Raw genomic sequence first — 24954 nt, 5'->3', positions numbered from 1 at the left:
GTCCTTTGATGCCACCTTTCTGGAAAAAAGATAGTTCAGCTGTGTAAGGAGGTCAACAGAGATGGCTGACTGGCTTTCCCAAATGCCCCTAATTTGCAGTTTTCTCCCCTCTTTCCACCTGAAAAATGCAACTGAGTGGCAGGAATCCTCACAAGCAAAACAGTGGCTTGCATATATGGACATATAGATACATATATAGATATCTATAAACACATTTTTGTTGCCAGGAGCTGATGAATCAAGGAGGTGAGTGGCGGTGAGGCTGCTGCAGCTCCATCTCCCCAGAATACACAGTCCCTGTATCAAGGAAATAGGTAAGAAATGGAGTTTAATGCGAAGTTAGGCCAGGCAGTGCTGACCAGGTGCAGGGCACAGCCAGACAGGTGTGCTGACCAGCCACTGTTCACACATAAGCGTCTCCTTTTGTCCTCTTTGCACCTTTGCACATTCATCCCTGCCCAGACCACCTTGATCTTTCCCATTCCCCACATCCCTGAACAACCCATAAAAAGTCTTGTACCATCTCCTAATGTTCCTCCTCAGCCTGACAGTGTCTCATACCCAGATGAGACAGTGTCTCATACCCTCTCCCCAGGCAGTGCTGAAAAGTGCTTTGGCAAGCCTCTTCCTTTGGCTGTTTATCAGCCCCTGGGGCTGAGAATTCCCTGTGACAGCCTGGGAGGGCTCCTAGCACTCACTGGTTTACTGGGACTCCCTCCTCTGCCACTTTGCCCAAGGACACACCTATAGGTTTACTTGCTTTTCCTGTAGGCTGCTGTCACTCAGATCACATGCAGTACAGGAAGAGCAGTCAAAATCTTCCTAGTATCAGGAGAACTGAATAGAATTTGCAGTGAGAGAAGTCAGCATTCTCTGGTTCTGCGCCCCCTTTAGAAGCTCACCTAAACCAAATTTTAAGAATTTTCACTTAGTTCTATGATACCAAATAAACCTTAGCAACAGTAAGTTCATCTTCACTTTGCTTTACTTACCTTATGATGTGCTTATCTTCTCTTCTGAAATAAACTTTTACTCTTAATTAACAGAGTGACCTTGTCTAGGTCACTTCATCTCTCTGTGTTTCTCTTCTCCCTTTTGTTCAATTAAGACAATAAAACAATGCACCCACATGGGTATTGTGAAGCTTAATTAACCAATGTGTGCAGGACTCTGAGGTTCTGCAAAGGAGAGCACCCTAAGCATAGAAAATTAATGTTAGGATGAGTGTTGCATAATAACCTGACACAGCATCTGTAAGCGAACAATTTTTTAAAAATCACTCCAGATTTTCTGACACATTAAAATAAGTTCTCTGCAGGGCCTTCATGTTAAGTGGCCAAAAGCATGCAAGAGGGGGGTAGCTTGCAGTCCCGGTTGATTGCTCAATTAACTAGTATAACTTATAGTTGGACTTGGTGATCTTGAGGCTGTTTTCCATTCTAAATGAGTCCATGATTTGCAGAACACAAGTTCCACTCAGTGTAATGCTTAAGTTATATGTTCTCACCTATATTAATCTAAATCTTCACATTCTTCTCAGCATTAGTATTGAAATAGCAGGTACAAATTGACCCTGAAATCTTTGCAAAACAAAGCCTCAAACAACCTGGAAAGTTGTTTAAAACTAGTTTATTTTACAAATCTGGTCAAGGTACATCCGATGATCTGGGTATACCTACTAGATTTCCTTTCAGGAGTATCCCTGCCACAGCTTCTGTCAATGCACTTTGTTCTCAGTTCTAGTCTCACGCAAAGCTTGAGTGAAGCTCAACGGGTGCAGACATAAGAAAGAAATTAAATACCACACCACTTAAAGAAAGAATGGAATTCTACATAAAATCAGAAAAAGACTGTGTGAAATTTCCATATTTTAAAATAATGTATTAAATGTATTATACATTATTTTTTACAATATTTTAAACAATTTTACCATAAGTATCTAGCTATGTAGGTGACTAACTTCCCTGATTATGACAAAAAAATCACAACCAAGAAATGAAGTTCAGCTTTTCAATGTAAGACATAGTACATGCCAGGATTCACGGCCCTTAGAAGCCAGGTGATGCACAGTTAATTTTTTGACAGTTACCAGGCAACAGCTGGGACTAACAGAAGGCCACGAACAAATCCTTAATTTTCTTTCCTGAATCTGAGCTGCTGGATTTATATTTCAACTATTTTTCCATCAGAGGTCTTAGCCACTGAAAAAAGATCATACAATACATTGGTTAGATTAGATAAGTGATTTTCTTTAACAGATCCAAGTAGTCAATAAATCTGTTCCTTTGTAAGTATAATACAAAATTGCTCTTTCCATTTTCATGTGCTTAGAGCTAAGAAATTCTACCTGAAAGAAAGAAGTGAAGAAAAATCTCAGAGCCATTCTGCGATATTGCAAAAAGTATAAGCCTGTGATTTGGCTTTCTGTTTGAATTTTCTTTTACCTGTCACTTCTGTTTTGACATGTTTCCCAAACTCCTGTTATAAACCATTTTAATAATTAACATTAAAATAAGAATGATGGTTTAACACACAATGAAACATTCAGCTATGCTAGAGTTTTTTCTGTTTCTCCCCCTTGCTTTCACCAACAAACAACTGAGTTTGATATGCTTACAATAGAAAAAGATTACATGTTTTCCTGGAGTAGGAGAGAACTCAACTTGAGGATCAAGATGTACTTTCCTCTATTATTGTTCAATAGTAGCACTAATTTGTCAAACTGTCTCTTACCTGCCAAAAATCACACTTCATACTCCAAGTCATCCAGAGTCTGAGCTCAACATACAGAAAAAAATTAAATAGGAACAAATTGAGGTTTCCTTCTATTTTAGCATTTCATTATTTTAAAAAATGGTGTTTCATGCAATCTCATCACTCTTGTACTTTTAGTATATAATCATCTTCACAATATCTCTCACAGCATAGTCAACAACTGCAACTCCTTACATGACGAGGTTTCTATATCCAGCAGTGTGACCTCATCTCTACGAGGAACCGCATTAAACCATTACACAAAAAATGTGAGCCCAGTGTTTCAGATGTAAGACACGAAAATCCATATCATTTTTCCTCTTGAGGAAAATGGAAGGTAGAAAGAAGGAAAGGCTCTAATTTCCCTACTTCACATATTGTGTATTACCACTCTGCTGTGTGTCATTGTCTGCAGGCCCTCAGGAACATGAGTTTATTTCTACTATTATTTATGACTCTTACTTCACTAGCTTCTACACATAAGCTATCCTGTTCAATTGCAAACCCAGTGTGTTCAGCACTGCAGGAGCACAAAATATCAGGTTGTCAACTTGTGGGGTCGAGTAATTGAAAAGGACTTAGAGAGCCTGCACCGACCTCCCAGAGGTTCTTTTCAATGTTTCTGGCATTAGTGTCGCTGTAAAGTATAACCAGCTGCACAACATGTGGGTTGCTTGAAAGGCTTAAGTGCTACAATACCCAGGAACTGGATGCTTTGCTAGGCATCTTATTCAAAGCTAAGCTGAGATGATGCCTCTTACTCCAGTTTTCCGTAGCATCTGGCATTTTACAAACATTGATCAACTATGCCTAACATTTGCCTTATACAGGGATGTGTTAGTAACCCCACAATGTGTGGGACAAAATTGAAATCGGCAGTGATTGAAAAAAATATTTTACTGCTTGGAAGTCAACATCGATGAAGTTGACTCTGAGTCTTTGAAGATCAAGCTCTGGCTTCATAACTGGTTTGAGCTGACCTAAATCTGGGCTGTTATTTAAAGGGATAGCTCTACCTTCTGCTCCCTGGCCCCAGCCACGTTTTCTCACTTGTGCCAACACAAGATGTTGTGTGGATGCACAGAAGGCTGGATCAGGGAATTTACCGAACTGAAAATGCAGAAAAGAAACAACCAGGCAGATGGTTTAGTCACATCAAATGGGCCATGGAACTGAACCCTCAGGTTCAATGCCCCTGCATTCTGCTTTGGAAGAGCTGCACTTGAGGTAGCTGGGGGAAAAAAAACTGAAAGGACTCTGTGCCTGTTCAACAGGGGTTGGATGAGCAAAACCCTTACTGTGCTCAGAGGGCTTGGGCTCTCCCTGCCAGAGTGGCCCAGAGATCAGGTGCAGTGCACACTGGAGAGTTCTCCTATGCACTCTCAGAAGGAGCACAGGCTCAAACTTGGCTAACAGCAGCAGTAAGGGGGGCACTGGTTGTATGTTGAAGTGGGAGAGAGGCTTGGGGGTAAGTATCACTCCATCTTGGCTGGAATGGTAAAGAGGTGGTTTTTCCTGCTCTGCTCTGCCTCCTGCTCTGTAAGTGAGGTAGTGCAGTTCTCTCACTTTTCCTGCTTCAGTCCATCAGCACTGAGGTGACACTCTCTGTCATCCCTTCTCAAATAATCCATGCTTCCCATCACTCCCAATCTTCCTTTCTCTTGTATACAAGTAATACAGGTTTTCCCCTTTGCCACAAATGTCCCCTAAATTTCCACCTCTTCAACCCTTCTTACCCAGGCCCCGCAAGCTCTGTGCCTGGGGATATTCAGCATTCTTCAACTCCAGGCCGTGTTTTTGAACAGCCAAACTCAGTCAGGGCAAATCCAGAGCGCACTCCAAATCCTTCCGTCTACGTTGACTTGAATGTGCTCAAAATGCTTCCCAACATTTTGACTCAAACTCTAAATAGCCACCCAAGAATGGAAAGGGTCCTTCAGCCCCCTTATAAATCCCAAGGAAAGATGACAACTTGAATAAAACTTCCATGAAAAAATTGCTTTGTCCTATTAAAGCAGATTTCAGCTAATTGGAAACAATACACTGCGGGGTTTTAAAAATAGTTTAACCAAAATGTTCCCCTTTGGCTATGTTTATCATTGAAACACAGCCATTTTATGAAACAAAAAGACAGCACTTGGCCTGGTTTGCAGCCAATATGCTGAAGGCTTCAGAAACAGTTTTATCAGCATTTAAATCAAATGGCAATGCTGAACATTTTAAGAAAACAAAGGGCAACTATGTAGGATCCTTTCAGTAGATGAGTCCTCTGACCAGTTCAAAAAATTATTTATGCCCAAGTGGATCTAAAGTAGTTAGTTGTTTCTTTTTGTCTTATACTACTAAGGAAGGACAACAACTTGAGGAGAAAAAAAAGATGGCTTCAATCTTCAATTTTTTTTTCTTTTCCTTGTATAGAATGCCAATGAATATATTTCATTTCTACCAGTCTTTTACACTCAATTGTGATAAGCATCTATTAGTTTTTGGAAGTGGCCGTCTCTCTCTTCACCGTGTAGAGATGCAAAGCATCTTTCTTAGGACAGAGGCCAGATCCACCTTTCCTAAATTGTAACATTTACTTAAGTTGCTTCCAATCTGAGCCTGAATTGTCCTTCTGATGGTTATCTACTTCCATTAACTACAAAGAAAACATAGGTCAAGAGCAATCAAAACAGACATCTCACTGCAGCACTTCCTTAGGGAGGAGGTACCAGTGTCTGTGTGTGTTCTCTTCAGGCCTTGTGCTCTTGGTTTTGCATGCTTGTGTTAGGTGGACTAGACTTTGCAATTTGATGATAAAAAGGCAAAGTCTGAGTTGGGGGAAATTTAAAAATCTAAGGGGTCTGGGAAATTATCTTCCAGCAGAAAAATATTTTTTTAAATGTACTTGATGTTTATTCATCTGCAAAAGCCTTGGCAGGCATTCAGCATCACCTACACACTGGGAAAGGATCTTATTCTTTTATTCTCAGCTGTAGCACTGATCATTTGTGTGACCTTGGATGGATGACTTCCCAATTCCATGTCCTGTGCCCCTGTCCACCTTTTAACTCTTCTGTCTGTTTAGATTATGAACTTCCTGCTACAAGGACTGTGGTGTTATACGATAACAAAATGTGACAAGACAAATCCGTGTCATGAGAATCCGGGTTTTTCAGAAGAACTGCCCTTTGCCAAGGCTCTTCCCATAGAGGATGTAGACAGAGAGGGTTGGTTGGGAATGTTCTCAGTAGTAATAGAACAAGAGTTAGAAGGAATTCAAGACTGAAAGCTCTCTGTGGCCTGAAGGTGACTTGGAGGCCAGGCAAGCTTTGGGTAAAGACACTGTAGAGGATTAGGGGTATGTATTGCACAGCAGCTCATATAGTCCCACTGGAACCCATGCTACAGGACTGGGAAGCAATGCACACCCACTGATTTGCAAAGAAAAAGTCAAGAAATGAGGACTTGTGAAGGGTGGCTGTATAAAGCCTTCAGACTCAGTTAATGCTTTTAGGGCCTACCATGGGATGTATTAAGAAACCACACATGCACTCTGTGTGTGTCACACACAGACTGAGGAATCACACCTGATCAGAGAAATTCCATTTACATTAATTGTCTTTACACCTCCAGCATTACTCATTAAAGCAACACAAATCTAATTTTCAGTCCCCTGAAATCTGAATAGTCTTTTTTTATTAATGGTGTAAAATGGTATTAACGGTCTTAAATGATTTTAGAGACCTAAATGCCAGTCCCCACACCCCTTACAATCTACAGAAGTGAGATTATGCCACCAGTTTTCCTTCCCCTCTAAAGCTAGGCAAAATCTATCACTTTTCTGGTGGTCCAGACTTTGAATATTCAGAAACTGAAACTAGAAATAATTTTTAACCCTTTCAGACTATCAGGAGCTGCACTGATCCCAGACTACAATAGGAAAGTCTCACAGTTGTGTTGACCAACTCTGACAAGAGCCTTAATGCTTTATTCTGAGAATGCTTTCAGTTCCCCAGGAACAAGTCTGTTAAAGCTGAGTGCCATTTGCAAACAGGAACTGTTGCATTGTCCTTGAAAAAGGCACATGAAATTATACCTCAAAATTTTATAGAGCACTACAGTTTGCTCACATTAATTTTTGAACAATTTTTGCATGATATAAGAATGACCAAGTGTGATCATACATGATCAGTGATTACTGATCATGAACTGCTCACCAGTGAAAGAGAGGTTCTCCATTCTGGTACAGCAGAAGTCAGGGACACAGACTTGATGAGTTCATGGTATTTCTTCCAGATCTGTTTTCTGTTATTGCATGGTTATAATACTCTATCACATGTGGAAAATTCATGCATACAGAAAAATGCCATAAGCACTCACCCTCATTACAGTTGTCTTACAAAACTTTTTTTTGAGTGCCTGAAACAAGTTAACTTGTTTATCACTCAGATTTTAAATTTGGCAGTTAGTATCACAATTTTACAGCTTGTGTACATGAATAAGTTAATTTTATGATCATCCATAGCAGTAGCTACACTAACATTGTACTGAAATGCAGCAATTCAAGTTCTTGTCTTTTAGATTAGTTTTCCTGTAAAAATGATCTAAAAATCTCCTTGAATATGTTTCCTCCATTAACTGCCCGCAATGCAAAAACGGCAATACAAAGTACTTGAATTTTAAACTGTCCAGTTAATTTAATAGAAAAGCATGCTCTTTCCTATTAATATTCTATATGCCTACCTTCTCTAATAAGCAATCCAAAGCACTGCATGGGCAGTTAGGAAGAAGCAGCCTCGGTACACTGGATCCTTTGAAATGAGCAGATTATTCTGACATGCTCAAATTTTACATGATGCACTTAAGAGCTTGTTTGTAAGAAGCTTTCGGCGCAGTGCTCAGTGAAACAGAAAAATTGTCGTCAAAATTAGAGTAAAATAGTAGTATTTAGCTTTACATAAGAAACCATTATTATTGCATCAGCTTCTCATTTTAATTACAATGTCTTTGCTAGAAGAAGCTTGTCCTTTTGCTCATCTTACCTCCATTTCTCCCCATCCCTGTCTCTACTGTGACTACCTTCACCTCTCTCCCTCTTCTTTCAGGCACATGATTTCATGGTAGCGCAGATGGCATGTGGCTAAAGCTTGCCCAAGCACTCCAGCATGCAATGCATATGCAAGTCAAGAAGTGAATCTGAAGTTTCACCTATGAAAAGAGCAAGGCGTTCTCTGAAACTGTAATTATATAATTTTTTCCTGTCATTGTTTCAATCACTAATTGCTGTGGATCGCCAAATGAAGTAGCAAGGAACAAAAGAAACAGGATCAGGGTAAAAAAAATATGGCCTTGACACACTGGGTTTCATCTCTTTAACCCCATATAACCATAGAGTAATTATCCAGGTCAAAAGCATGTACCAAATTCCTCTCCATGGCACAGATCCCAGAGTACTCTCTATCACAGAGTCAGCCTTAAGCTGCAGAAGATCAAGTACGTCACCAGTGACATCAAATAATGGGGCAGGGGGCTGGCAAGACTTGCTAGTGGCTAAATAGAACTGCTACTCAGGCTTTAACAGCCATGCTGAATAGAACAAGGACAAGGAACTCTGACAGTGTCATCGTCTCACCTAGGAAAATATTCCTCTCTGACCCCAATCTGGTAATCATTTTATTCATAAGTGCAGGACATGGTATGCCTAAAGAATGCCAGGCATAGGAGATCAGCTCCCTTTGGACATAAATCCTTCTTATAGCTATGATCAATGTCAAATGCATTAGAGAGAGACAAAAAGATTTTTTTTAAAGCCCAAATATTCATGAAAGGAGAAACCTGGTGGTTCTTATAGAGTGCAGATAAGCGTTAGAAGTTCTAACATGGATTGATAGAGCAGTAATAGATCACAAACACAGAGCCCACCAGGCCAGTTTCAGATCCTTCAGATGTCCCAAGGACCTCTAGATCAGTACAATATCTCCAGCAACCTCTCACAAACCTGATAGTGTCCCTCATGTTTTACTTCCTACCTGCCTTATAGGAGTTGTACTAATAATTAACATCTCCACCTAAGGTTACCAACAGACATTTTGTAAGGGACACTCAATGCTTCACTTCAGCCCAGGTAAATAAAGCCCCCTACATTCTACCTATCTAACATAACCCATTATCTTTCACAAGAAGTTGCACTGAAAAGAGAGCAGGACTCATGCAACAAATAAAACACTCTGCTTGAATTTCCATTCCAGCTCAGAAAATATGAAATTAATCCATGCAACATAAGGAACCATCAGTCAAAAAAGGCTGATAAAAACCCATCCCAGCACAGCATTAGACATGATAGGTTTTTTTCTGGCTGGAGGGTTAATATTACAATAGACTGAGGGAGAATTTAAACTCAGCTCTCCAACATCTGAGGATTCTTTTCCACTGTCCAAAGCTGATTAATCTCCCCCAACATCTGAGCAGAAGCCCATGCTTGTGAGTCCCAGGCACAAACAGTCATAAAGTCCCCGAGGATTTCTGCTTGGGTTAAATACTTGATTTTACCTAACTTTAAACCCTACTTATTAACTGCAACTAGATAGCTTGGGAAATCCCATCCAGCTTTTACAGCACCCATTCTCGTGCATGTCACCATTCTGCCAGGTGACCAATGTTAAAACAAGTGGCTGAACAGAGCAGTACCAGAGCTCAAGGACTCAGTGGTGCTAGACCTCCACAGGTGATTCAAGATGAGGGCAACAATGGGTGCAGAGGATTTGTTGGGAGGCAAATCTCAGAGATAAATGAGAAATCTGGAAGCCCAAATGGCTTCCAGATTCTGGCCTTAAGCAGAATATCTGTACTTTTTCTTCACCCACACAAATGAGTCTCCTGGTATGGTACCAGATGTGCTGGCAGCTGGTCTCCAGCTAAAATCTGCAGCAGCCAAGTGAACTGACCAGAGACTTCAGTCTCCTGAGTTGTGCATGCATCACCTGCCTTCAGTTCACACCAAAATGTGCAGGGTTTTTTTTACATTTATTAGTGATTTACAGACCAGTGTCACCATTTCTCTGTGTCTTGGAGAACAACACATTATGCGTTTCTACATCCAAGTACAGAATAGTTTTGCCACTGCTGGCAACTCTGCAGCAGACGTACAGCTTGTAAGCTGTGTCATTTGTTAGCAGTGACAGAACTGAGGTCACTCTCATTACAGAAAGGAACCATTAAAAGAGCACATCACTGTCCCATGGATGATGACATTTACAAGTGTTTTGCTGTTTCTAGTGAGCAAAAAATATCACATATACTAGTAATATTGTAGTGGAAATACACTGCTGTTGGAAAAGCAAAATCCAAGACAATACAACCTCTTCCATGAGGCTAACAGTAACACGTCATCACACACGAGTTTCATGCCCAATAAATCCACTGGAAATTAAACACAGCTGACACTATTTCAACAAGTGCTCTCGTTCTCTCATAATCAAGCGCACTAACAACACACCATATTAATTTTCAGTGGCTTCAGCTTCTCAGCCTTGCATATTAGAACAATTCAACACATCTGGGACTGAATTAATGTCACAAACAATTTCATACACTTAGAATGATCTTCTCACTTTGCATTACACAGAAGACAGTTCTCAGAGCGAATGGTCAGTATTACAACCACCAGGGACTTGGCTACTTGACCATGGGATCCACTTTGAGAAACCTGGTCCTGGGGGCTGGTGGGGTCCATCTGTTGGAGAAGGGGAAGAGCATCTCCAGTCATAGACTTGCCAAGAGGGCTTTAAATTAATGTTAGAGGTCCCTTCCTAACCAAGTTATTCTATGAATACCCTCTCCCTTGTTTCAGTCTCTCTTAGAATTGAAAAGAGTTTTTATTAATTAGAGGCATATCCTCCGTGTTTATACAGCACCATTTTTGTGCCTGGTACATGTGAACGTGGTCATTGCTCCACAGAGCTGATGGTTTAAATTGTGCAGCTAGCAGACCACATCTTCATGAAGTTGTTATGGATATGAATAGGAAAACAAAAGGCAGAGCAAGACAGAACCATGGGGAGTAAATACATCTGTTTTGCAGTGGAATCTGGGGTAGGATAAGAGGCTATGCAAGTGTATACCTGCTCTTTTAATAAGTGTATCAGCTGTAATACGGAATTGGGTGGGGGTGGAGAGGGTTTTCACTAGATCAAATGCTGTGGAGTTTATATAAAGCTCCTTCCAGTAAAAGATCTGGACACTGCAACTTCTGAGTCTTTTCTGCCCTAATGCATTAGTTAAGCTTCATCCAACAATGGATTAATGTGGCTAAAGCAGGCAATGGTCCCAAAGGCAGACCCAAATTCCCACACCTAGTTGCTGCTTAACCCTAGACAAGTTTAAGAATCAAGATGATGCCTTATGTCTCCTAAGTACCCAGAGTTTGCTGCTCCTTCTTTCTTCCCGTAGCCATGAGACACTATCAGTGGCTCAGAGTTCATCAGGAAAGCAAGGCCTTGAAGAAGTTTCTCCACCATTTTTGCTTTCATAGTTTATTCCACAGTTTCTAGTTATCACTACACCCCCCCCACTGCACACAGGCTTTGACTCTTTCAGTAACTCTTCCTTTACTCCAAAATGCAAGTGCTTTAGCTGTTTGAATCTGACCTGCACCACTCAGGAGTTGAGAAGCAATTTCTGTATCCATCCTTGAGGTTATCTGATGGAGCAGATATTGCAAGAGTACTTAAGCTCTTCTTCAGACTACTGAATTTCATTCCCATGAATCTATATAGACTAACAAGTCACTTTTCTGAAATAGGTGGCCATTTTCTTCAAGTATGATGTTGGGTAATATTTTTCTCGATGTACAACAAACATGTAAATGAAGAATGCAGATTCCTTAGGCTCATGCAATTGTCAGGACAATTGCATTTAAAATTCAGGCTGCTGCTCTGTGACATTTCCAAGAGCTGGCACAGAGAGTGCCACTAGAGGACTTTTTAGAGCACTACTATCCTTTTTCTACCCAGTACTTTGTAAAGTTTGATCTTTGATCTATAGAAATGTTGTTTGTGAATCTCATAATATTTTTACCTTATCACCAACCTTAGTTATAGTTGAAAACCCTGAGTTAATCCACTGATATTCTCTTTCCCAAAATTGCCTTCTTTGCACACGTCTTAACCTTTCAGTGCATCTCTTGAAATGAAGTGTGCAGGTGAGGAGACTGAAGTACTGTTTGAGGCAGCCTCTACCATTATGCAGCTAACAGCTCTTGTCAAGTGTATTGCAAGACTTCTATCACTCAAATGAGTCCTGCAGTAGGGAAAGTGTGCTATGAGAAAGCAAAGAGAAACCCTCACCTCTGGGAAATGCTAGGGCTGTAACAAATGTATGGAAACAGTTTTTATCTCATTGTCAGTTTCTGTGCAATATTTCTGCAAAATAAATATTTTCCTTTACAAAAAAAATACATTTCATGGTGAAAAAATGTATTTTGCAGATCAGAAGATTAAAGCCTAAAGGAAAGTGATAAAATCATCTTGTCCAATCTCCTATAGAAATCCATCTGAGGAATGTCATTAACCAAAAATCTTTGCATCAGCCTAATAACTTCTTTAAAAGTAATGATATTTCAGAATAACAGTTTGAATGATAACAATCTGCCACAGCTCAATTATCTCTACTCTCCATATTATACAGCATCAGCTTCTGCACTGTCACATCAGGATATTCTATTCATTTCTAACCAACTAGTTCCCATTAAAAACATCTTTCCCATGTAGGATTTTGCACAAATTACCTTTCAGGTTTTTCTTTGGTAAACAGAACAGATTGAGTTTTTTAGGTTTTCACTGGAAGGCATATTCTGTGCACTAGCCTGTGGCTGCTTTGTGAATTATTTACCAACTGAAAAAAAATAGGCCAGCTTGCTTCAGTACCTTGCCTTGTTACTATCTGCATACCCTAGGAAACACTCGTTGATAAGCATGAATGTCATTCTCTTTCTCTTAGGGCAAATGAAAATGAAAATCCCTTCTGAGATTAGGCTGGAAGATAATTGTTTTGATGCCACATGCTTATACTCTTATAAATATCCACAAGTTTCAATAACTGATGATACTTTTATTTTGCTAACACTAAATGAGGTAAATTTACTAAATGAAGCATTTAGAAAAGAACAAATAACCCCAAACTTTTATGAAAACCTCATTAACTTGAAAGTTAAATGTTGAGCTTCAAGAAGAGTCATCAGACCAAAATTTGTGTGAGAGAATTTGTATATTGATTATAAACATACATACATATATCTATATATATCTTTATATAAACACAAAAAACCTGGAGACCATATTTGGCCTCTTCTTTTGTAAGCAGCTCACTAAGGAGCTCTCTGATGCAGACATTTGAGAAGAGAAATAATTTGGAGGCACAGCACAGGATTTTTTGTTTGTTTTGTTTTTGTTTTGTTTTGTTTTGTTTTGTTAAAGAGACATTGGAGTAAGGGGTAAACAGTGAAGGGAGGCAAGGGTAAATCTGTAAAACAAGGGTGGGGGACTTTTTATGGGGCAAAATTCCATAGTGACTACAAACATCTCATTTATTTTAGCTGGCACCTTCTGAGTAGGTACATGGTTGCATATGTTACACTTCCTCATACTTTTCCCCCAGGATACAGTTTTGTTTGCACTCCCAGTGCTGTGAATTTATAGCTGAGGCATCATTTGGGTTATTGTACGTCATAGGAACTGTATTTTCACAGATGGCTCACCTTCCTTGCCAGATGTCTGGTTTTTACGGTGTCCTAATAACCACTGCATATGCTAACTTCATTCTGTATATTATAAAAACATTGCCTTTAAGGGACAAATCTTGTATTTTTCGGCTACTTTTGTAATTGCTGAAAAAACTTACAAAAGCATGAATTGGATTCACCAGCACTTGCAAGCTGGAAGTCAGCTATGACTCCTAAACAATGAATGCTTCTGGGCCACTGGACCTGCCATGCAGGAGATGTGAATTACTGGATTAAAATCCTGTTTGTGACAGACTGTAGATAATTTTGCAGCTATATGCCTCCAGATCCCATTTTAGTCTTAGAAATCTATGATTCACCTTCTGAACAACTTTCACACAATCATCACAATTATCAAACAAACCCTTAATTTATTGCTTCAAAAGACTACAGTCTGGAAAACCAAAGGAAACAGACAATGCCTGGGGGGCTGAAGGAGCGTGTAAACAGCACAGATGGGCTTCAGAGATGTTGTTGAGCAGCATTGCCAAATCCAAACATTTCAAAACTCTGAGTCAGGCACCAAAAAAATCTTGAAATTTACTTACAACTCATGAGATGTGAAAAATAACTTCTTTCAGGAACGCCTGCGTTAGAGTGCAGGCACATTCCCTGCCCAGCCGCCTGTCAGCTGTCCTCCCCCAGCAGTTTTTGGGTCCACTGGCTAACATGGCATTTGAGGGAAGAGCAGAGAGCTGAACGGTGTTGGCTCCTTGGAAAACAGTTGGGTGGCTGGGCTGGGGATCAAGGAGAGGAAGGCAAGGATAACTGGGGCTTTGTTGGCACTGGTCACATTTCCCTCACCCGTGCAGCTCTGCACATCCCACCTGCAAGGCAGGCAGGTCCAGGTGTGGGAGCTGTAGCCCTTGCGTGGAGCTGGTCATGCAGAGGAGCAAGGGGATACCTGGGGAAACAGGAAGCATCTCACTCACAAGGTAGAGGAAGGATGCAAGCCAGTGCAACTTTATACCACAGGGTATGAAGAAAGTTGTGGGCATTGTGGCAGTGAGGTGTGCTAGAGCCCAGGGGCCAGCTGGAGCTCCACAGCCACAGAATATTTTAATCCCAGATGTCCATGACAGGGGTCAAAGCACATGGTCTCATTAGCCCTTCCTCACACAACTGTTCTGAGGGTTTAGTGCCCCTGCACCCTTTCCCATGCTGTTGGATGCCTCCTCCACAGCACACCCAGGGGTTGTTTCTGCCTTGTGATTCACTAGCTCACTTGCCACACATTTGTGCAGGTGTACCAAAACTTAATTCAGAGTATAAGAAGTTATTGAAGGTAAAGTGGTCTGGAAGAGTGGTAGAAGAGGTCAGGAGACAGGGAGGCAAATGGAAACCTCCTTGTGCTGAGATGTTACTTGAGCCAAGGTACTGTGAAGTAAATCCTGGAGATAATCCTTAACCAATCACCAGCTCTAACCCAGCAAAATCTTTGTTCCTGAAACTTGTTTTTTCCCCCAAGCCTTCCATGACAGGAGGTGAGTATTTTCTCTTCATTTTCCTGTTGACAGCTCATGCCATCACAACTTCACTAACTCCATCAGCCTGAGGAAATCTGAATTCCTCCTCCTGGCCCCCCACTGCAATAACTGGTGCACATCAGCAGAGAAGAAACACGGTTCTCTAGTGGTGAAATCCCCAGGCTATGAACACATAAAGATTTGTCAGCATGGTGTCTTTCAGAAGCACACCTTTCTCACATGGATTACAGGATCCTGTCGCTTACTTTATTTTGACATATTTTGAGTTTCTGTTTTCCAAACCATTAGAAGAAATTTTTGTAAAAGAAACAAAAGAGGTCTAATTGGAGCATAGCAATCTCAAGAGCTTCTGGGGAAGCTGTAAAAAGTTTTCACTTATAAAAGGCATTATGTACAGATCTGATACCAAGAGTTGTGTAATGCTGTTATGTTTTCTCACTTGCAAATGTATGAGGCTGAGGAATCTGCCCTTAGACCTGCAGTATGGCTACAGTGCTATGCAAACAGTCCTACTAACACCCATCTGTCATATCACCCACCTTTTCCACTCCTACACTAGGTTCATCCTCATCCTTTTATCTCAGGACTAACTGACTTCAGAGAAGCTCTGTCAGATAGGTAATGGCTCATAGTCAGATCAGTTCCAGCAGTACATAAATCCAAAATAACTCAAGCAGAGAGCAGAGATGTTTTGAACTTGCTTCATTGTAGACAGGTAAAAAGTCGTGGCCATCTCAGGATTTAATAGGTATCTTGCTTTCAATTTGGATGCAATCATTGTTTACAGATTTTTGCAGTGACCCTGTATTATCTGGACTGTTGTCCTCCTTTATACATCATGTTTACCAGATTGAACAAGCTCTAAAAGTGTGCTGGAAGTGAAGGCTCCCTTATGCTGCTGCTGAGGCCTGTTCAAAGGATGATTTAATAGAAACTCTTTCCATAATGAAAACAATTAGACTTTAAAGACTTGAACTGGAGTTCATAAACAAGTACAGGCTCACTGACTGAGCAGCAAAATAAAAAGATGTGTCTAAAAGCATTCAAGATCACATGTAATAGGATGGATTGTGATAATCTGATTTAAAAGAAGAAAATGTGGACTGAGTGGCTAGCCATTCAGTTGATCTTCTCTGTCTGACAGGTTTTACTTATATTTGTATATTAATACTCATAATCATATCCTCTCCCTTATTTTGTCTCCTTTCTATAGTAATTGATGCTTTTCCTTACAGTAGGATTCCTGATATGAAAGAATTATGATTTCTTAGCAGTTCCAGCCTGTGTTCTTGGGTTGGCAGCTTAATCAGGAAATGTGATGCTGTTCCAATGCTAGTAGACCTTGGTAGGAATTGTGCCGATGTTTCTCAGGCTGTTTTGAAGTCTAGCACTTTCTCAAAAACTTCTGTCTTGCTGCAGAGTGGTTGGGCTGTGGGTAAATGTGTGACAAGCTGGACCAAGGTGACAGCAAAGTCCTACAGAATTTTTGCAGAAATCAAACCAACTGATCACTTACAGTGAGGAATCTCCTAATGTCAGAGATAGGCTGAGATTACCCATTAGGAGGAAGAGCCAAGCCTGGCCAACATAACCTAGCCCTAGTGGAAAGAACAGACAGGCAGGCTCTCTAGTGGAAAGTCAGATAGCAGGATGCAACAAAAGCAAAAGAAAAGTGAGCAAAACTGTGTCACATGTAGGTAACCCCATGTGATCCTTCACCATAGGGATGGTGAGTGAAAAGACAGGAGAAATCCATGTGACCTAGAAATACTGAGAAGAGTCTGATGATCACCGGCAAGGGATAGACAGCCAACAGAGAGTGAGATCTGGTATCCTCTTTGGCATAGTCAAGGTCCCACTGTATTCAAGGAGGTTGTGCCATGAATTTCATTAGTGATGGGTTTACTCCCAAGAATTATCTTTTCCTATATTCCTATTACCTTACTCAGCATTCTGCTTAAAACCATACAAGGCTGCTTTCTGCACTGAGAAAAGAAGTGCTATGTGTGATGAAATGGTAAAATAAACATTCGTTTTCTTGGCTCTCCTCCATAATACGTATTCCACTTCAAATTAAAAATTAAATTGAGCCTCTCAGTGTGACTGTTCAAGCATCTTGCCCAGCCATCCGTCTCCCAGCTGTGCAGTGTGCCACTTGGATCTTGCTGCCAAGTGTAAGCACTTGAACAATCCAAGCCAGGTGATTACAGCATTAAGACTCTTTTAATTTGTATTATGCTATGAGTATTTTTTTATGTACGTGATGCTTAATTTATTTATTTCAGGGCTGTATATTTGCAGGATCCAACTCTGTTTAATAGGTAAGTTACATTATTATATAGAAAGCTTGGAAGCCAGAGCTTTTGAGTGTGGGAGTGACAGAGTCAGGAACAAAATTAAGGCACTCCTTTAGAATCCTAAATTCACCCCACGGCCCTTCCTGCTTTCACTGTATTATACAGCTAATATTTTCACCTTATAACCCACTATACTGGCCCCTTGTTTACAGCACTCATAATCCCCTAGCATACCACTTGAAAAGTTTTAACCTGTACGTGGTAACTGACTGTGTAGTAAGAAAAGGTAAAACCATAAAAGGAAAGCAACATGCTTTGAAATCTTTCAAAAGATTTTAGGTTAAAATTTTCCTTGATTGGAGGTGGTATGAAAAACAGAGGTCAAAGAATGACTGTGAAACAAACAAACAAAAAAATGTCTACATAATTTTATTCTGCTGTACAATGTTAAAATCTTTCCTGTTTGTATGTCTGTATTTTGTAGTATTTGCTTTAAAATCTTTGTCCTCTTGGAAAAGCAAGATAATGAACAGATTATATTGCTTCGTTTCAAGGAATGAAACAACAAAGAAAAGCCAACTGGAACACCAGATTATATAAATAAAGGCAATTTTTACTGACACGGTTCTGATCCAAATATTTATTTATTTCCTAACTCATACAAAATTGATGCTTGTAGAGGTATTAGGTTAAAAGGGCTGGAAAATTAATTCTTCTAATTATCCACAGAAAACATATAGTACTGATGAAGCAATGAAAACCTCTTTGACTTGAATAAGAAATACATTACATATAATTTACAGAAATAAGACCTGGTGTCATATAGAAAATGACGTGCTAGAGCAACAGGATCAGCAAGGACATCGATACTTGTCTCTGCTGTGGCTGGAATGGGTCGCCCTTCACCCAGGCCCAGTCTGTGCTTCCATCCAGGCCCATCCAGTGGAAGGGGAGGCTTCCCTTCCACAACTCCACAAAAGAAAGCCAACTATTTCCATTGCCAGGCATTTCACCTGTTTGCTTGCCAGTCACCTCTCTCCTCAAGGCTCATACACCATCCAGTTCTTGCAAGTTCCTAACAATTTTCTACACTAATCAGTTCGTCTGGATTCTGACCAGAGACCTACATGTAAAAGACTCAAAACAGAAGGAGGCTCTGTTCCACTAGAAATTTATTTTGCAATCAGATGCAAAACTTGGCTTAGGGGAAAAAATGTTGGATACCTGAAAGAGATGAGTAAGTCAATCCTGGATAAAAGTAGTTCTAATTTTTAACATGAATGAAAGTGCTATTAAAGGTTTGTATATGTGTCATGCCAAATTCTATAGAGATGAGAAATGTAATGAGTCAGTATCTAAGTCATTATAAATTTTGCTATTTACACAAAAGAGGAAAAAGAATATTTCCTACATCATTTGTCACGTTTCCCTTCATATCTTGCATACTTATTAAAATGTAGGGTTTCAAGTACCCATAGAAAAAATATGAACGTGCAGAGAGAAAAACCACAAGAAAAGAAAAAAAGCAATCAAGTCCTATAACTGGATTTAACATAATTCAGTCCTATCTAAAGAGTTAAATCCTGTTCTTTCTTCCTCCCTACATAAAAGTTGCACTCATATTCATAACAACAGAAGAAAAAAAGCACAGTTGCTTTATAGCACTGGACACGGCTTTCCAGAAACAAGATAGCAATTACTCAGAAATGCTATGGAAAACATTAATCACAGAGTAACTTGCTATTTACATTAAATAAGCAGCTTCTAAAATTAATTTTAAATTTTTTAAAAAAGCCTTTCTTTTTGTCATAGGACAGTTTTGTCAATCACGTCAAGTCTCTGTTCTTTGCTTTTTGTCTAGCGTTTCTTTTGAGATATATATCTATAAACTTACAGATATACATCTGAGAGAGATGTATCAAAAGTTAAAACGTGTCTGGATGGAGAGCCCGGCAAATTTTATCTGAAACTACATTTGCAGTAGGCAAACCCTCAAAGAAAAAAATGCCGGAACAAGATACTTGAATGAAATTACATTCCCTGTCCATGGTCCACGTAGGAACCTAAGTGCCTCAGTCCACGGAAGCCGAGCCAACAGTAACAGTGCAGGTTCCCTGGTGTCACCAGGCTGAAGCACCTGGCCCTCGTGGGAGGCAGGGGTTTCCATCCATCCCCATGGAGACTGCTAGGACAGGAGCAGAGCAGGGTCAGCGGTGGCGATGTGGAGAGCTGTCACCCTCCATGTGGACCACAGATCAGATCCCAGTCCCTTGGCAGTCAGTGCAAGCCACTCCTGTTGATGCCAGCGGGAGCTGGATGAATCCCCAGGGCAGCAGCAGGCTCTGAGGACAGGAGTGCAGGATGAGGCATCACTGATGCTCCAATGCAGTCCCAGCATGGCCATCCCATTGCCCATCAGCTCTGCTCTCGCTGGGCTCTACGAAAGGAGTCACTGCTGTCGTGCTTCTTCCACGGAACAACAGCTGGACCAGACAGGAGCTATTGAGCCCCACAGCACTTCTTACACACACACACATGCAGGATGCCAGTGGCCAAGCAGCTCCAATTCAGAACCAGGAAAATCCAGCTGGAGGATGTGCCCCCTAACAGAGCAAAGACAGTCTGTGCTTCCTTCAGTCAGCACTCAGCTGCCCAGTTGTCACTGTCACTCGTCAAATCCAGTGCAAATTCACAGGAGAAAGAATGTCCGCATCGAGAGGGTAAAAATCCTTCCTCAGGTTCAAGAAGGGTACAAGCATTTACCCAGCATCTCTATCAAATATCATAGAAAAGGTTACACAAAAATATTTAAATATATGGATACAGATACATAGATATTACACTTGCATAAAATATGTATATTCAAAACCCTTTGGGCAGTTTCACATTTAGCTGAAAATGTATGCTTTAGAAATATGAACAATTTTCTACTCTTTTCTAGTTTAAGTAGGAGGGGGAGGGGAAAGAAGCATCAGCCTTATTAATACTGAATGCTAAGTGCAGAAGTTTAGCTGTAGCTGTAGGGTTTTGAAGCAATTGATTTGACAGAACCTCCAAGCATAAACTCTGTTTTAAAAATCCACATCTATTCCCTAGATTGCTTATTGTTTCATGAAAATGAAAACCTACGTGTCCTGCTTGTATCAGCTAGATCTCCTGAGACCGTTCAATTAAACCTCATAAGCTTGCAATACCTCAAGATAGGGCTGTGTACTGGGAATACGCATGAACCTTATTGCAGTAATTCTGTGTGATAATAGGAATTTACAACTTCTCATATCTTGTCTAATTTAACTTTAGAAATAAAAAACCTTAAATGACACCACAAGAAGCTCACAGTTCTGCAAAAATAAAAGTCAGTATGAAATTTTACTAAGAGACCATATAATTTACACAGATTTACATAAATACAGAGATATTAAAACATTAAATCAAAGCTAATTAACAAAGGATTGAGTTTTACATTGTAACAGCTTAACTCTAGTCACACTTTCACAACTACTTTCAGTGGCATGAGATTATATAAATAATACATATACCTGTATATCCATAATATATATAGATAAAGATATATATCTATCTGTCTCTCCATCCTTCTTTTTTTCTTCAAAAATAGGGCAATTTTATAACTGCAATGAGATGTGACAAGCAGTACACTTCTGGGGAATTATTGCATGCCTTGAGTGCATAAGGCAGAAGGAAGAGTATCTGACTTCAGACACTAAAGAAGTGGAATCATCAACCAGAAATGCACTGGAGTGATTTGGAACATCTTATTGCTTTTATAAAACTCATAATTATACACTGTTGGTTTGGGATGGGGGGGCGGGAGGGGGGCGGGGGTGGTTTAAAGGCACAAAATAAAGGGGAAAGTAATACCTCTCTATTTAGTGGAGATCGGCGGCCAGGAAGCTCCACCAGTGCTCACTGAACACTCCTCATTGTCCTACATCTATTCCCTGTGGTGCAATACCGTGCCGCAGTTGCATAAGGAGGTTAAACACAAAAGTTCATGCATCCTTTATTGGGGTAAACAAAAACAAGCTAATTTCCTTGCCCAGCCACAACCAAGTCCCCATCATCAGCAAGGGCCAGCGGTGGCTCCCGTCCTTGCAAGCAGCCCTCGCTCCGCCGCACCCACGGCAGCTCGCCACGCTAACCTCAGCGGGTGGAGCGGCTCCTCGGGCTCCCTGGTACAGCTCTCCCTAGAACGACGGAGGCACGCATCCAAACTTAACAGCAATTTCCCATCACACCAGGAAAGATCAGGAAGCGAGAAAACTGGGTTACAGAAACTCTGCCCTGAAATCTCTGCATTTGGGGGGCATTATAGGAGTGTGGAGGACTTCTGCCACTCTCTTTGCCAGTTTTAATTTGGCTAAGGGCACTCAATCACAGATTACGGACCCAGACCTCCTGGTCTGTGTGCCTGGGAATTTTTTAGTCAGCCACCCTAGCAGACAGAGCATGTCAGAGAAGAAATACAAAAGATACAGAATATTACAAACTGTGCACTATAACTATATCCTCAAATCACTTCAAATGATGGAACAGAAAAAAAAAAAAAGAAAGAAAGAAGAAATCCCTTGGGATCACTTTTTCTTTGCTGCAATTTTTAGATGTTAGCATGCACAGGAGAGGGCTGCCTCTGCTACAATACCACACTATATGTTTCAAAGTTTGGATACGGCATGCTGTTAAGGCACCTTCAAGTAATGGTCATTGATTTAATCACTAAGCAAAGACGCACTCTCTGTAAACCACACTGCGTCCTCCAACACACACAGTACCAGCAGCCACTCACACCCGCCATCCAGAGCCAGCAAAACTCTCTGTGCTTGCTAGGGATAAACTACACCACTTCTAAGCAGCCACTTCAAAAATAAATATCTGCCAGGGTTTGGGAGTGGACGTTTTGCACAACTGCATTATTTGTTTCCCAAGAGAGGAAACACAATAAAATTAAGTGTTGTCTGTCCCTAATTGTCTACAAGATTAGGAGGGTTGAAAATACACATTAGCCTAAAAAAGTAGAAGCAAGATCTGTACTGCTGCAGGATTCCTTGCTGGGAGACAAAGCTGTAAACGCAGGCATTCAGTGCAGGGTGCCTGGTGCAGAACTGGTTTGTTTCAGGACCAACAGGAGGCACAAGGACAACCTCCCCCGGGAGGGGACAGGCAAGTTACTGCACATTACCTCTCCCTTCCACACAGAATGGTACTGGTTTGGGTTTCACGGTTCATGGTGTGGGGAAGGGGGTGCTTTTCAAGATGAAGGGAGCTGATGGGAGATGAAAGCTCAGGCACCACTCTGTGCAGACAGCTGACCCCATCCCCCAGATAGTGAGTGGGTCACTCAGTGCTGCAGCTGGGGGCACGGGGCCGTGGGGTCAGAGTGTGTTTGCAGTTAAGCCCAGGTAGGGATGGCCATTTCTACACCAAGCAATACCCAGTTCTGGAAATGAGTGAGAGGGGTGGGGCAGGGGGCATAGATCCCAGCACAAAAGGAGAGACCACAGTGTACCACCAGTCTGCTCTGAGATGACAGAAGGGTCCCAAGGCACCCACCAGACCCCAACCCACACCATGTAACAATGACACAGGGTGCAGTGGGAAGAGTAGCGGGAAACCCAATTATCCCTGTATTTGGGGTAATAATCTCCAGAGAAAAGGGACCCCCTACCCCTGACCCTCTCATGCAGGTGGATGACTTGATATTTAGTAGCTGTGTGCAGCTCCTTCTCCAGTAAAAAGATGCATCCTTTCCTCACACAGTCAATGAGAAACGCAATGTGATCTGTCATGCGCTTGGATCATGGGCTCGTTCGTTCATTTGAATTAGCAATGTTTTCTTCTTCTTCGGGGACTAGAATAATCACTCAGATATTTACAAACACCAGTCAGTGCCTTCGCGGGGTCTAGCCCAAACCATCAGGACAAAATCACCGTCTGCAGGAGCCCCGTGCCAGCTGTGTCCAAACAAGCCTGTGACTGCTGAGAGCTGGGGGCTGCCAAGGGAGAGGAGCGCTGGATCTCTGAGTCCTGGGGTGGTCTTCCCAGCCGGCTGTCTCTTCCTTGGGGTGCCTCTCCCTGCACCACTGTCCCAGGGTGCTGGCTGCCACTACTGCTGCTGCGGGCACAGTGGTCCCGTTCATACTCCTCCTGAGCCTTTTGCATTTTCCGCTTCTTCATCTTCCTCTTGTGGATGTGGAAGGTAGTGAGGGAGAGGAGGATCAAGCAGAAGATGAGGGTGACCAGGACAATTAAAACCAGGGTGGATGAGAAGGACTGAAAGAGTTGACCCACTTGCGTGATGCAGGTGCTGCTGGTATTTAGGGTGGTAGATGTCCTGTTCAGAAGACAAGGCGGCAGGGACAGCCTCAACTCTTTGGAGAGCTTGGCACTCATTGAGGAGGCTACGGAAGATGAGGATCTTCCCCCACTCTCTGAAGACGTCTAAATTTCGGTCGGTGTCGGGCTGCTGGAGGGCGCTTGCTGGAAATGCCCGGGATGCTGCCGGCTCAGCCTCCCGCTCGCTCTGAAGTACCCGAGCAGCCTGCAAAGGGAGCCGGACACATCAGCGCCCCGAGGCACCCACCCTGCGCAGCTCCCCCGCCCCGAGCCCGGCTGCGGCAGCCTCCGCCCTGCGCCCCGCCACGGCCCCGCTGCGAGCGGCCCCGGCTCCCTGCCGGGGGGCGGCGGAGGGCTGCGGGACGGGCACTGCGCCGCCGCTCCGACTTCGCCAATCCCTCGGCATCCCGGGCAGCACCGCCCGGCCGCTCCCCCAACTAGTTGCCGCGGGAAAGGAAGCGAGGGAGCGGCGGCCGGGTGCCGGAGCCCCGGGCTGCCGGAGCCGAGCGGGTCCTGCCCCGCCGTGCCGCCGCCGGTGCCCGCCCCGGCCCCCCTTACCTGCGCGGCGAGGGAGCGCCCGGGCGCCGCGGGCGCTGGGGGCTGCGGCAGCGCGGAGTGAGCGCAGGAGCGGAGCCGCCGCCGCTTGGGGAGCGCCGCCCGCAGCTGCAGCCGCCCCGGCCGCTGACGTCAGGGGCCCGGCCCGGCCCGCGGCCGCCGCCCCGCACGGCCCCGCGGCACCGCCCGCCACCGCGGCCCGGCCGCACGCAGCTCCCGCCCCAGCGCTCCGTGCCCACCTCCGCCGCCACGCCGACAGCGGCCCGCAGCCCCTTCCCCAGAGCACCCGGACGTGCCGCCGCACGCCCCGACTGCAGCCAGCCCCTTCCTTCGCGCCCGGCCCCGGGCACGCAGCCGCGCCCGCAGCGAGGCGGCCCCGGCGCGTCCCCCGCGGGTGCCCGGGGCGCCCACCCGCAGCCCCGTTCGCGCCGGCCACAGCCGTGCCCAGCTCCCGCCCTACCGCAGCCCCGTCCCCCCGCACGGCCAGCGCGCCCGTCCCTGCACGGGCAGGCTGCTGTCAATCTGTGCGAGCGAAGCAATGCCGGGACTCCCGGTGGGAATAGGTGTGAAAACTTGCCTAAACAAGGCTAAGCGCATCGCAGGCTTTTCGTCAAGAACGAACAGGTATGAGCTGCCCATTAATGCACTTAGGGCAAAAATCTTATGATTTCTAAACATAAAAAAAAAATCTATTATTTGAAAAGTACTTTCAGAAGTGCTAACGGGGCAGATAAAATAATTACCATTA

General features: G+C 42.9%; 1 protein-coding gene across 1 annotated transcript; it reads right to left on the bottom strand.

The window, feature by feature from the left end:
- Nucleotides 1-21127: 21127 nt before the first annotated feature.
- On the bottom strand, nucleotides 21128-24523 carry C3H11orf87 (chromosome 3 C11orf87 homolog). The gene is made up of 2 exons (XM_063394606.1): nucleotides 24210-24523; nucleotides 21128-23856 (listed from the first exon to the last, which is right to left on the bottom strand). Exon 2 carries the CDS (start codon nucleotides 23706-23708, stop codon nucleotides 23232-23234), a length of 477 nt encoding a protein of 158 aa, XP_063250676.1. The 5' UTR covers nucleotides 23709-23856; nucleotides 24210-24523; the 3' UTR covers nucleotides 21128-23231.
- Nucleotides 24524-24954: the final 431 nt, after the last annotated feature.

This window comes from Prinia subflava, chromosome 3 (genome assembly GCF_021018805.1).
Source record: "Prinia subflava isolate CZ2003 ecotype Zambia chromosome 3, Cam_Psub_1.2, whole genome shotgun sequence".
In the NCBI taxonomy this organism is placed as follows: domain Eukaryota; kingdom Metazoa; phylum Chordata; class Aves; order Passeriformes; family Cisticolidae; genus Prinia; species Prinia subflava.
The sequence above is the reverse complement of the archived record's forward strand: the minus strand, read 5'-3'. Positions and strand labels throughout refer to the sequence as shown.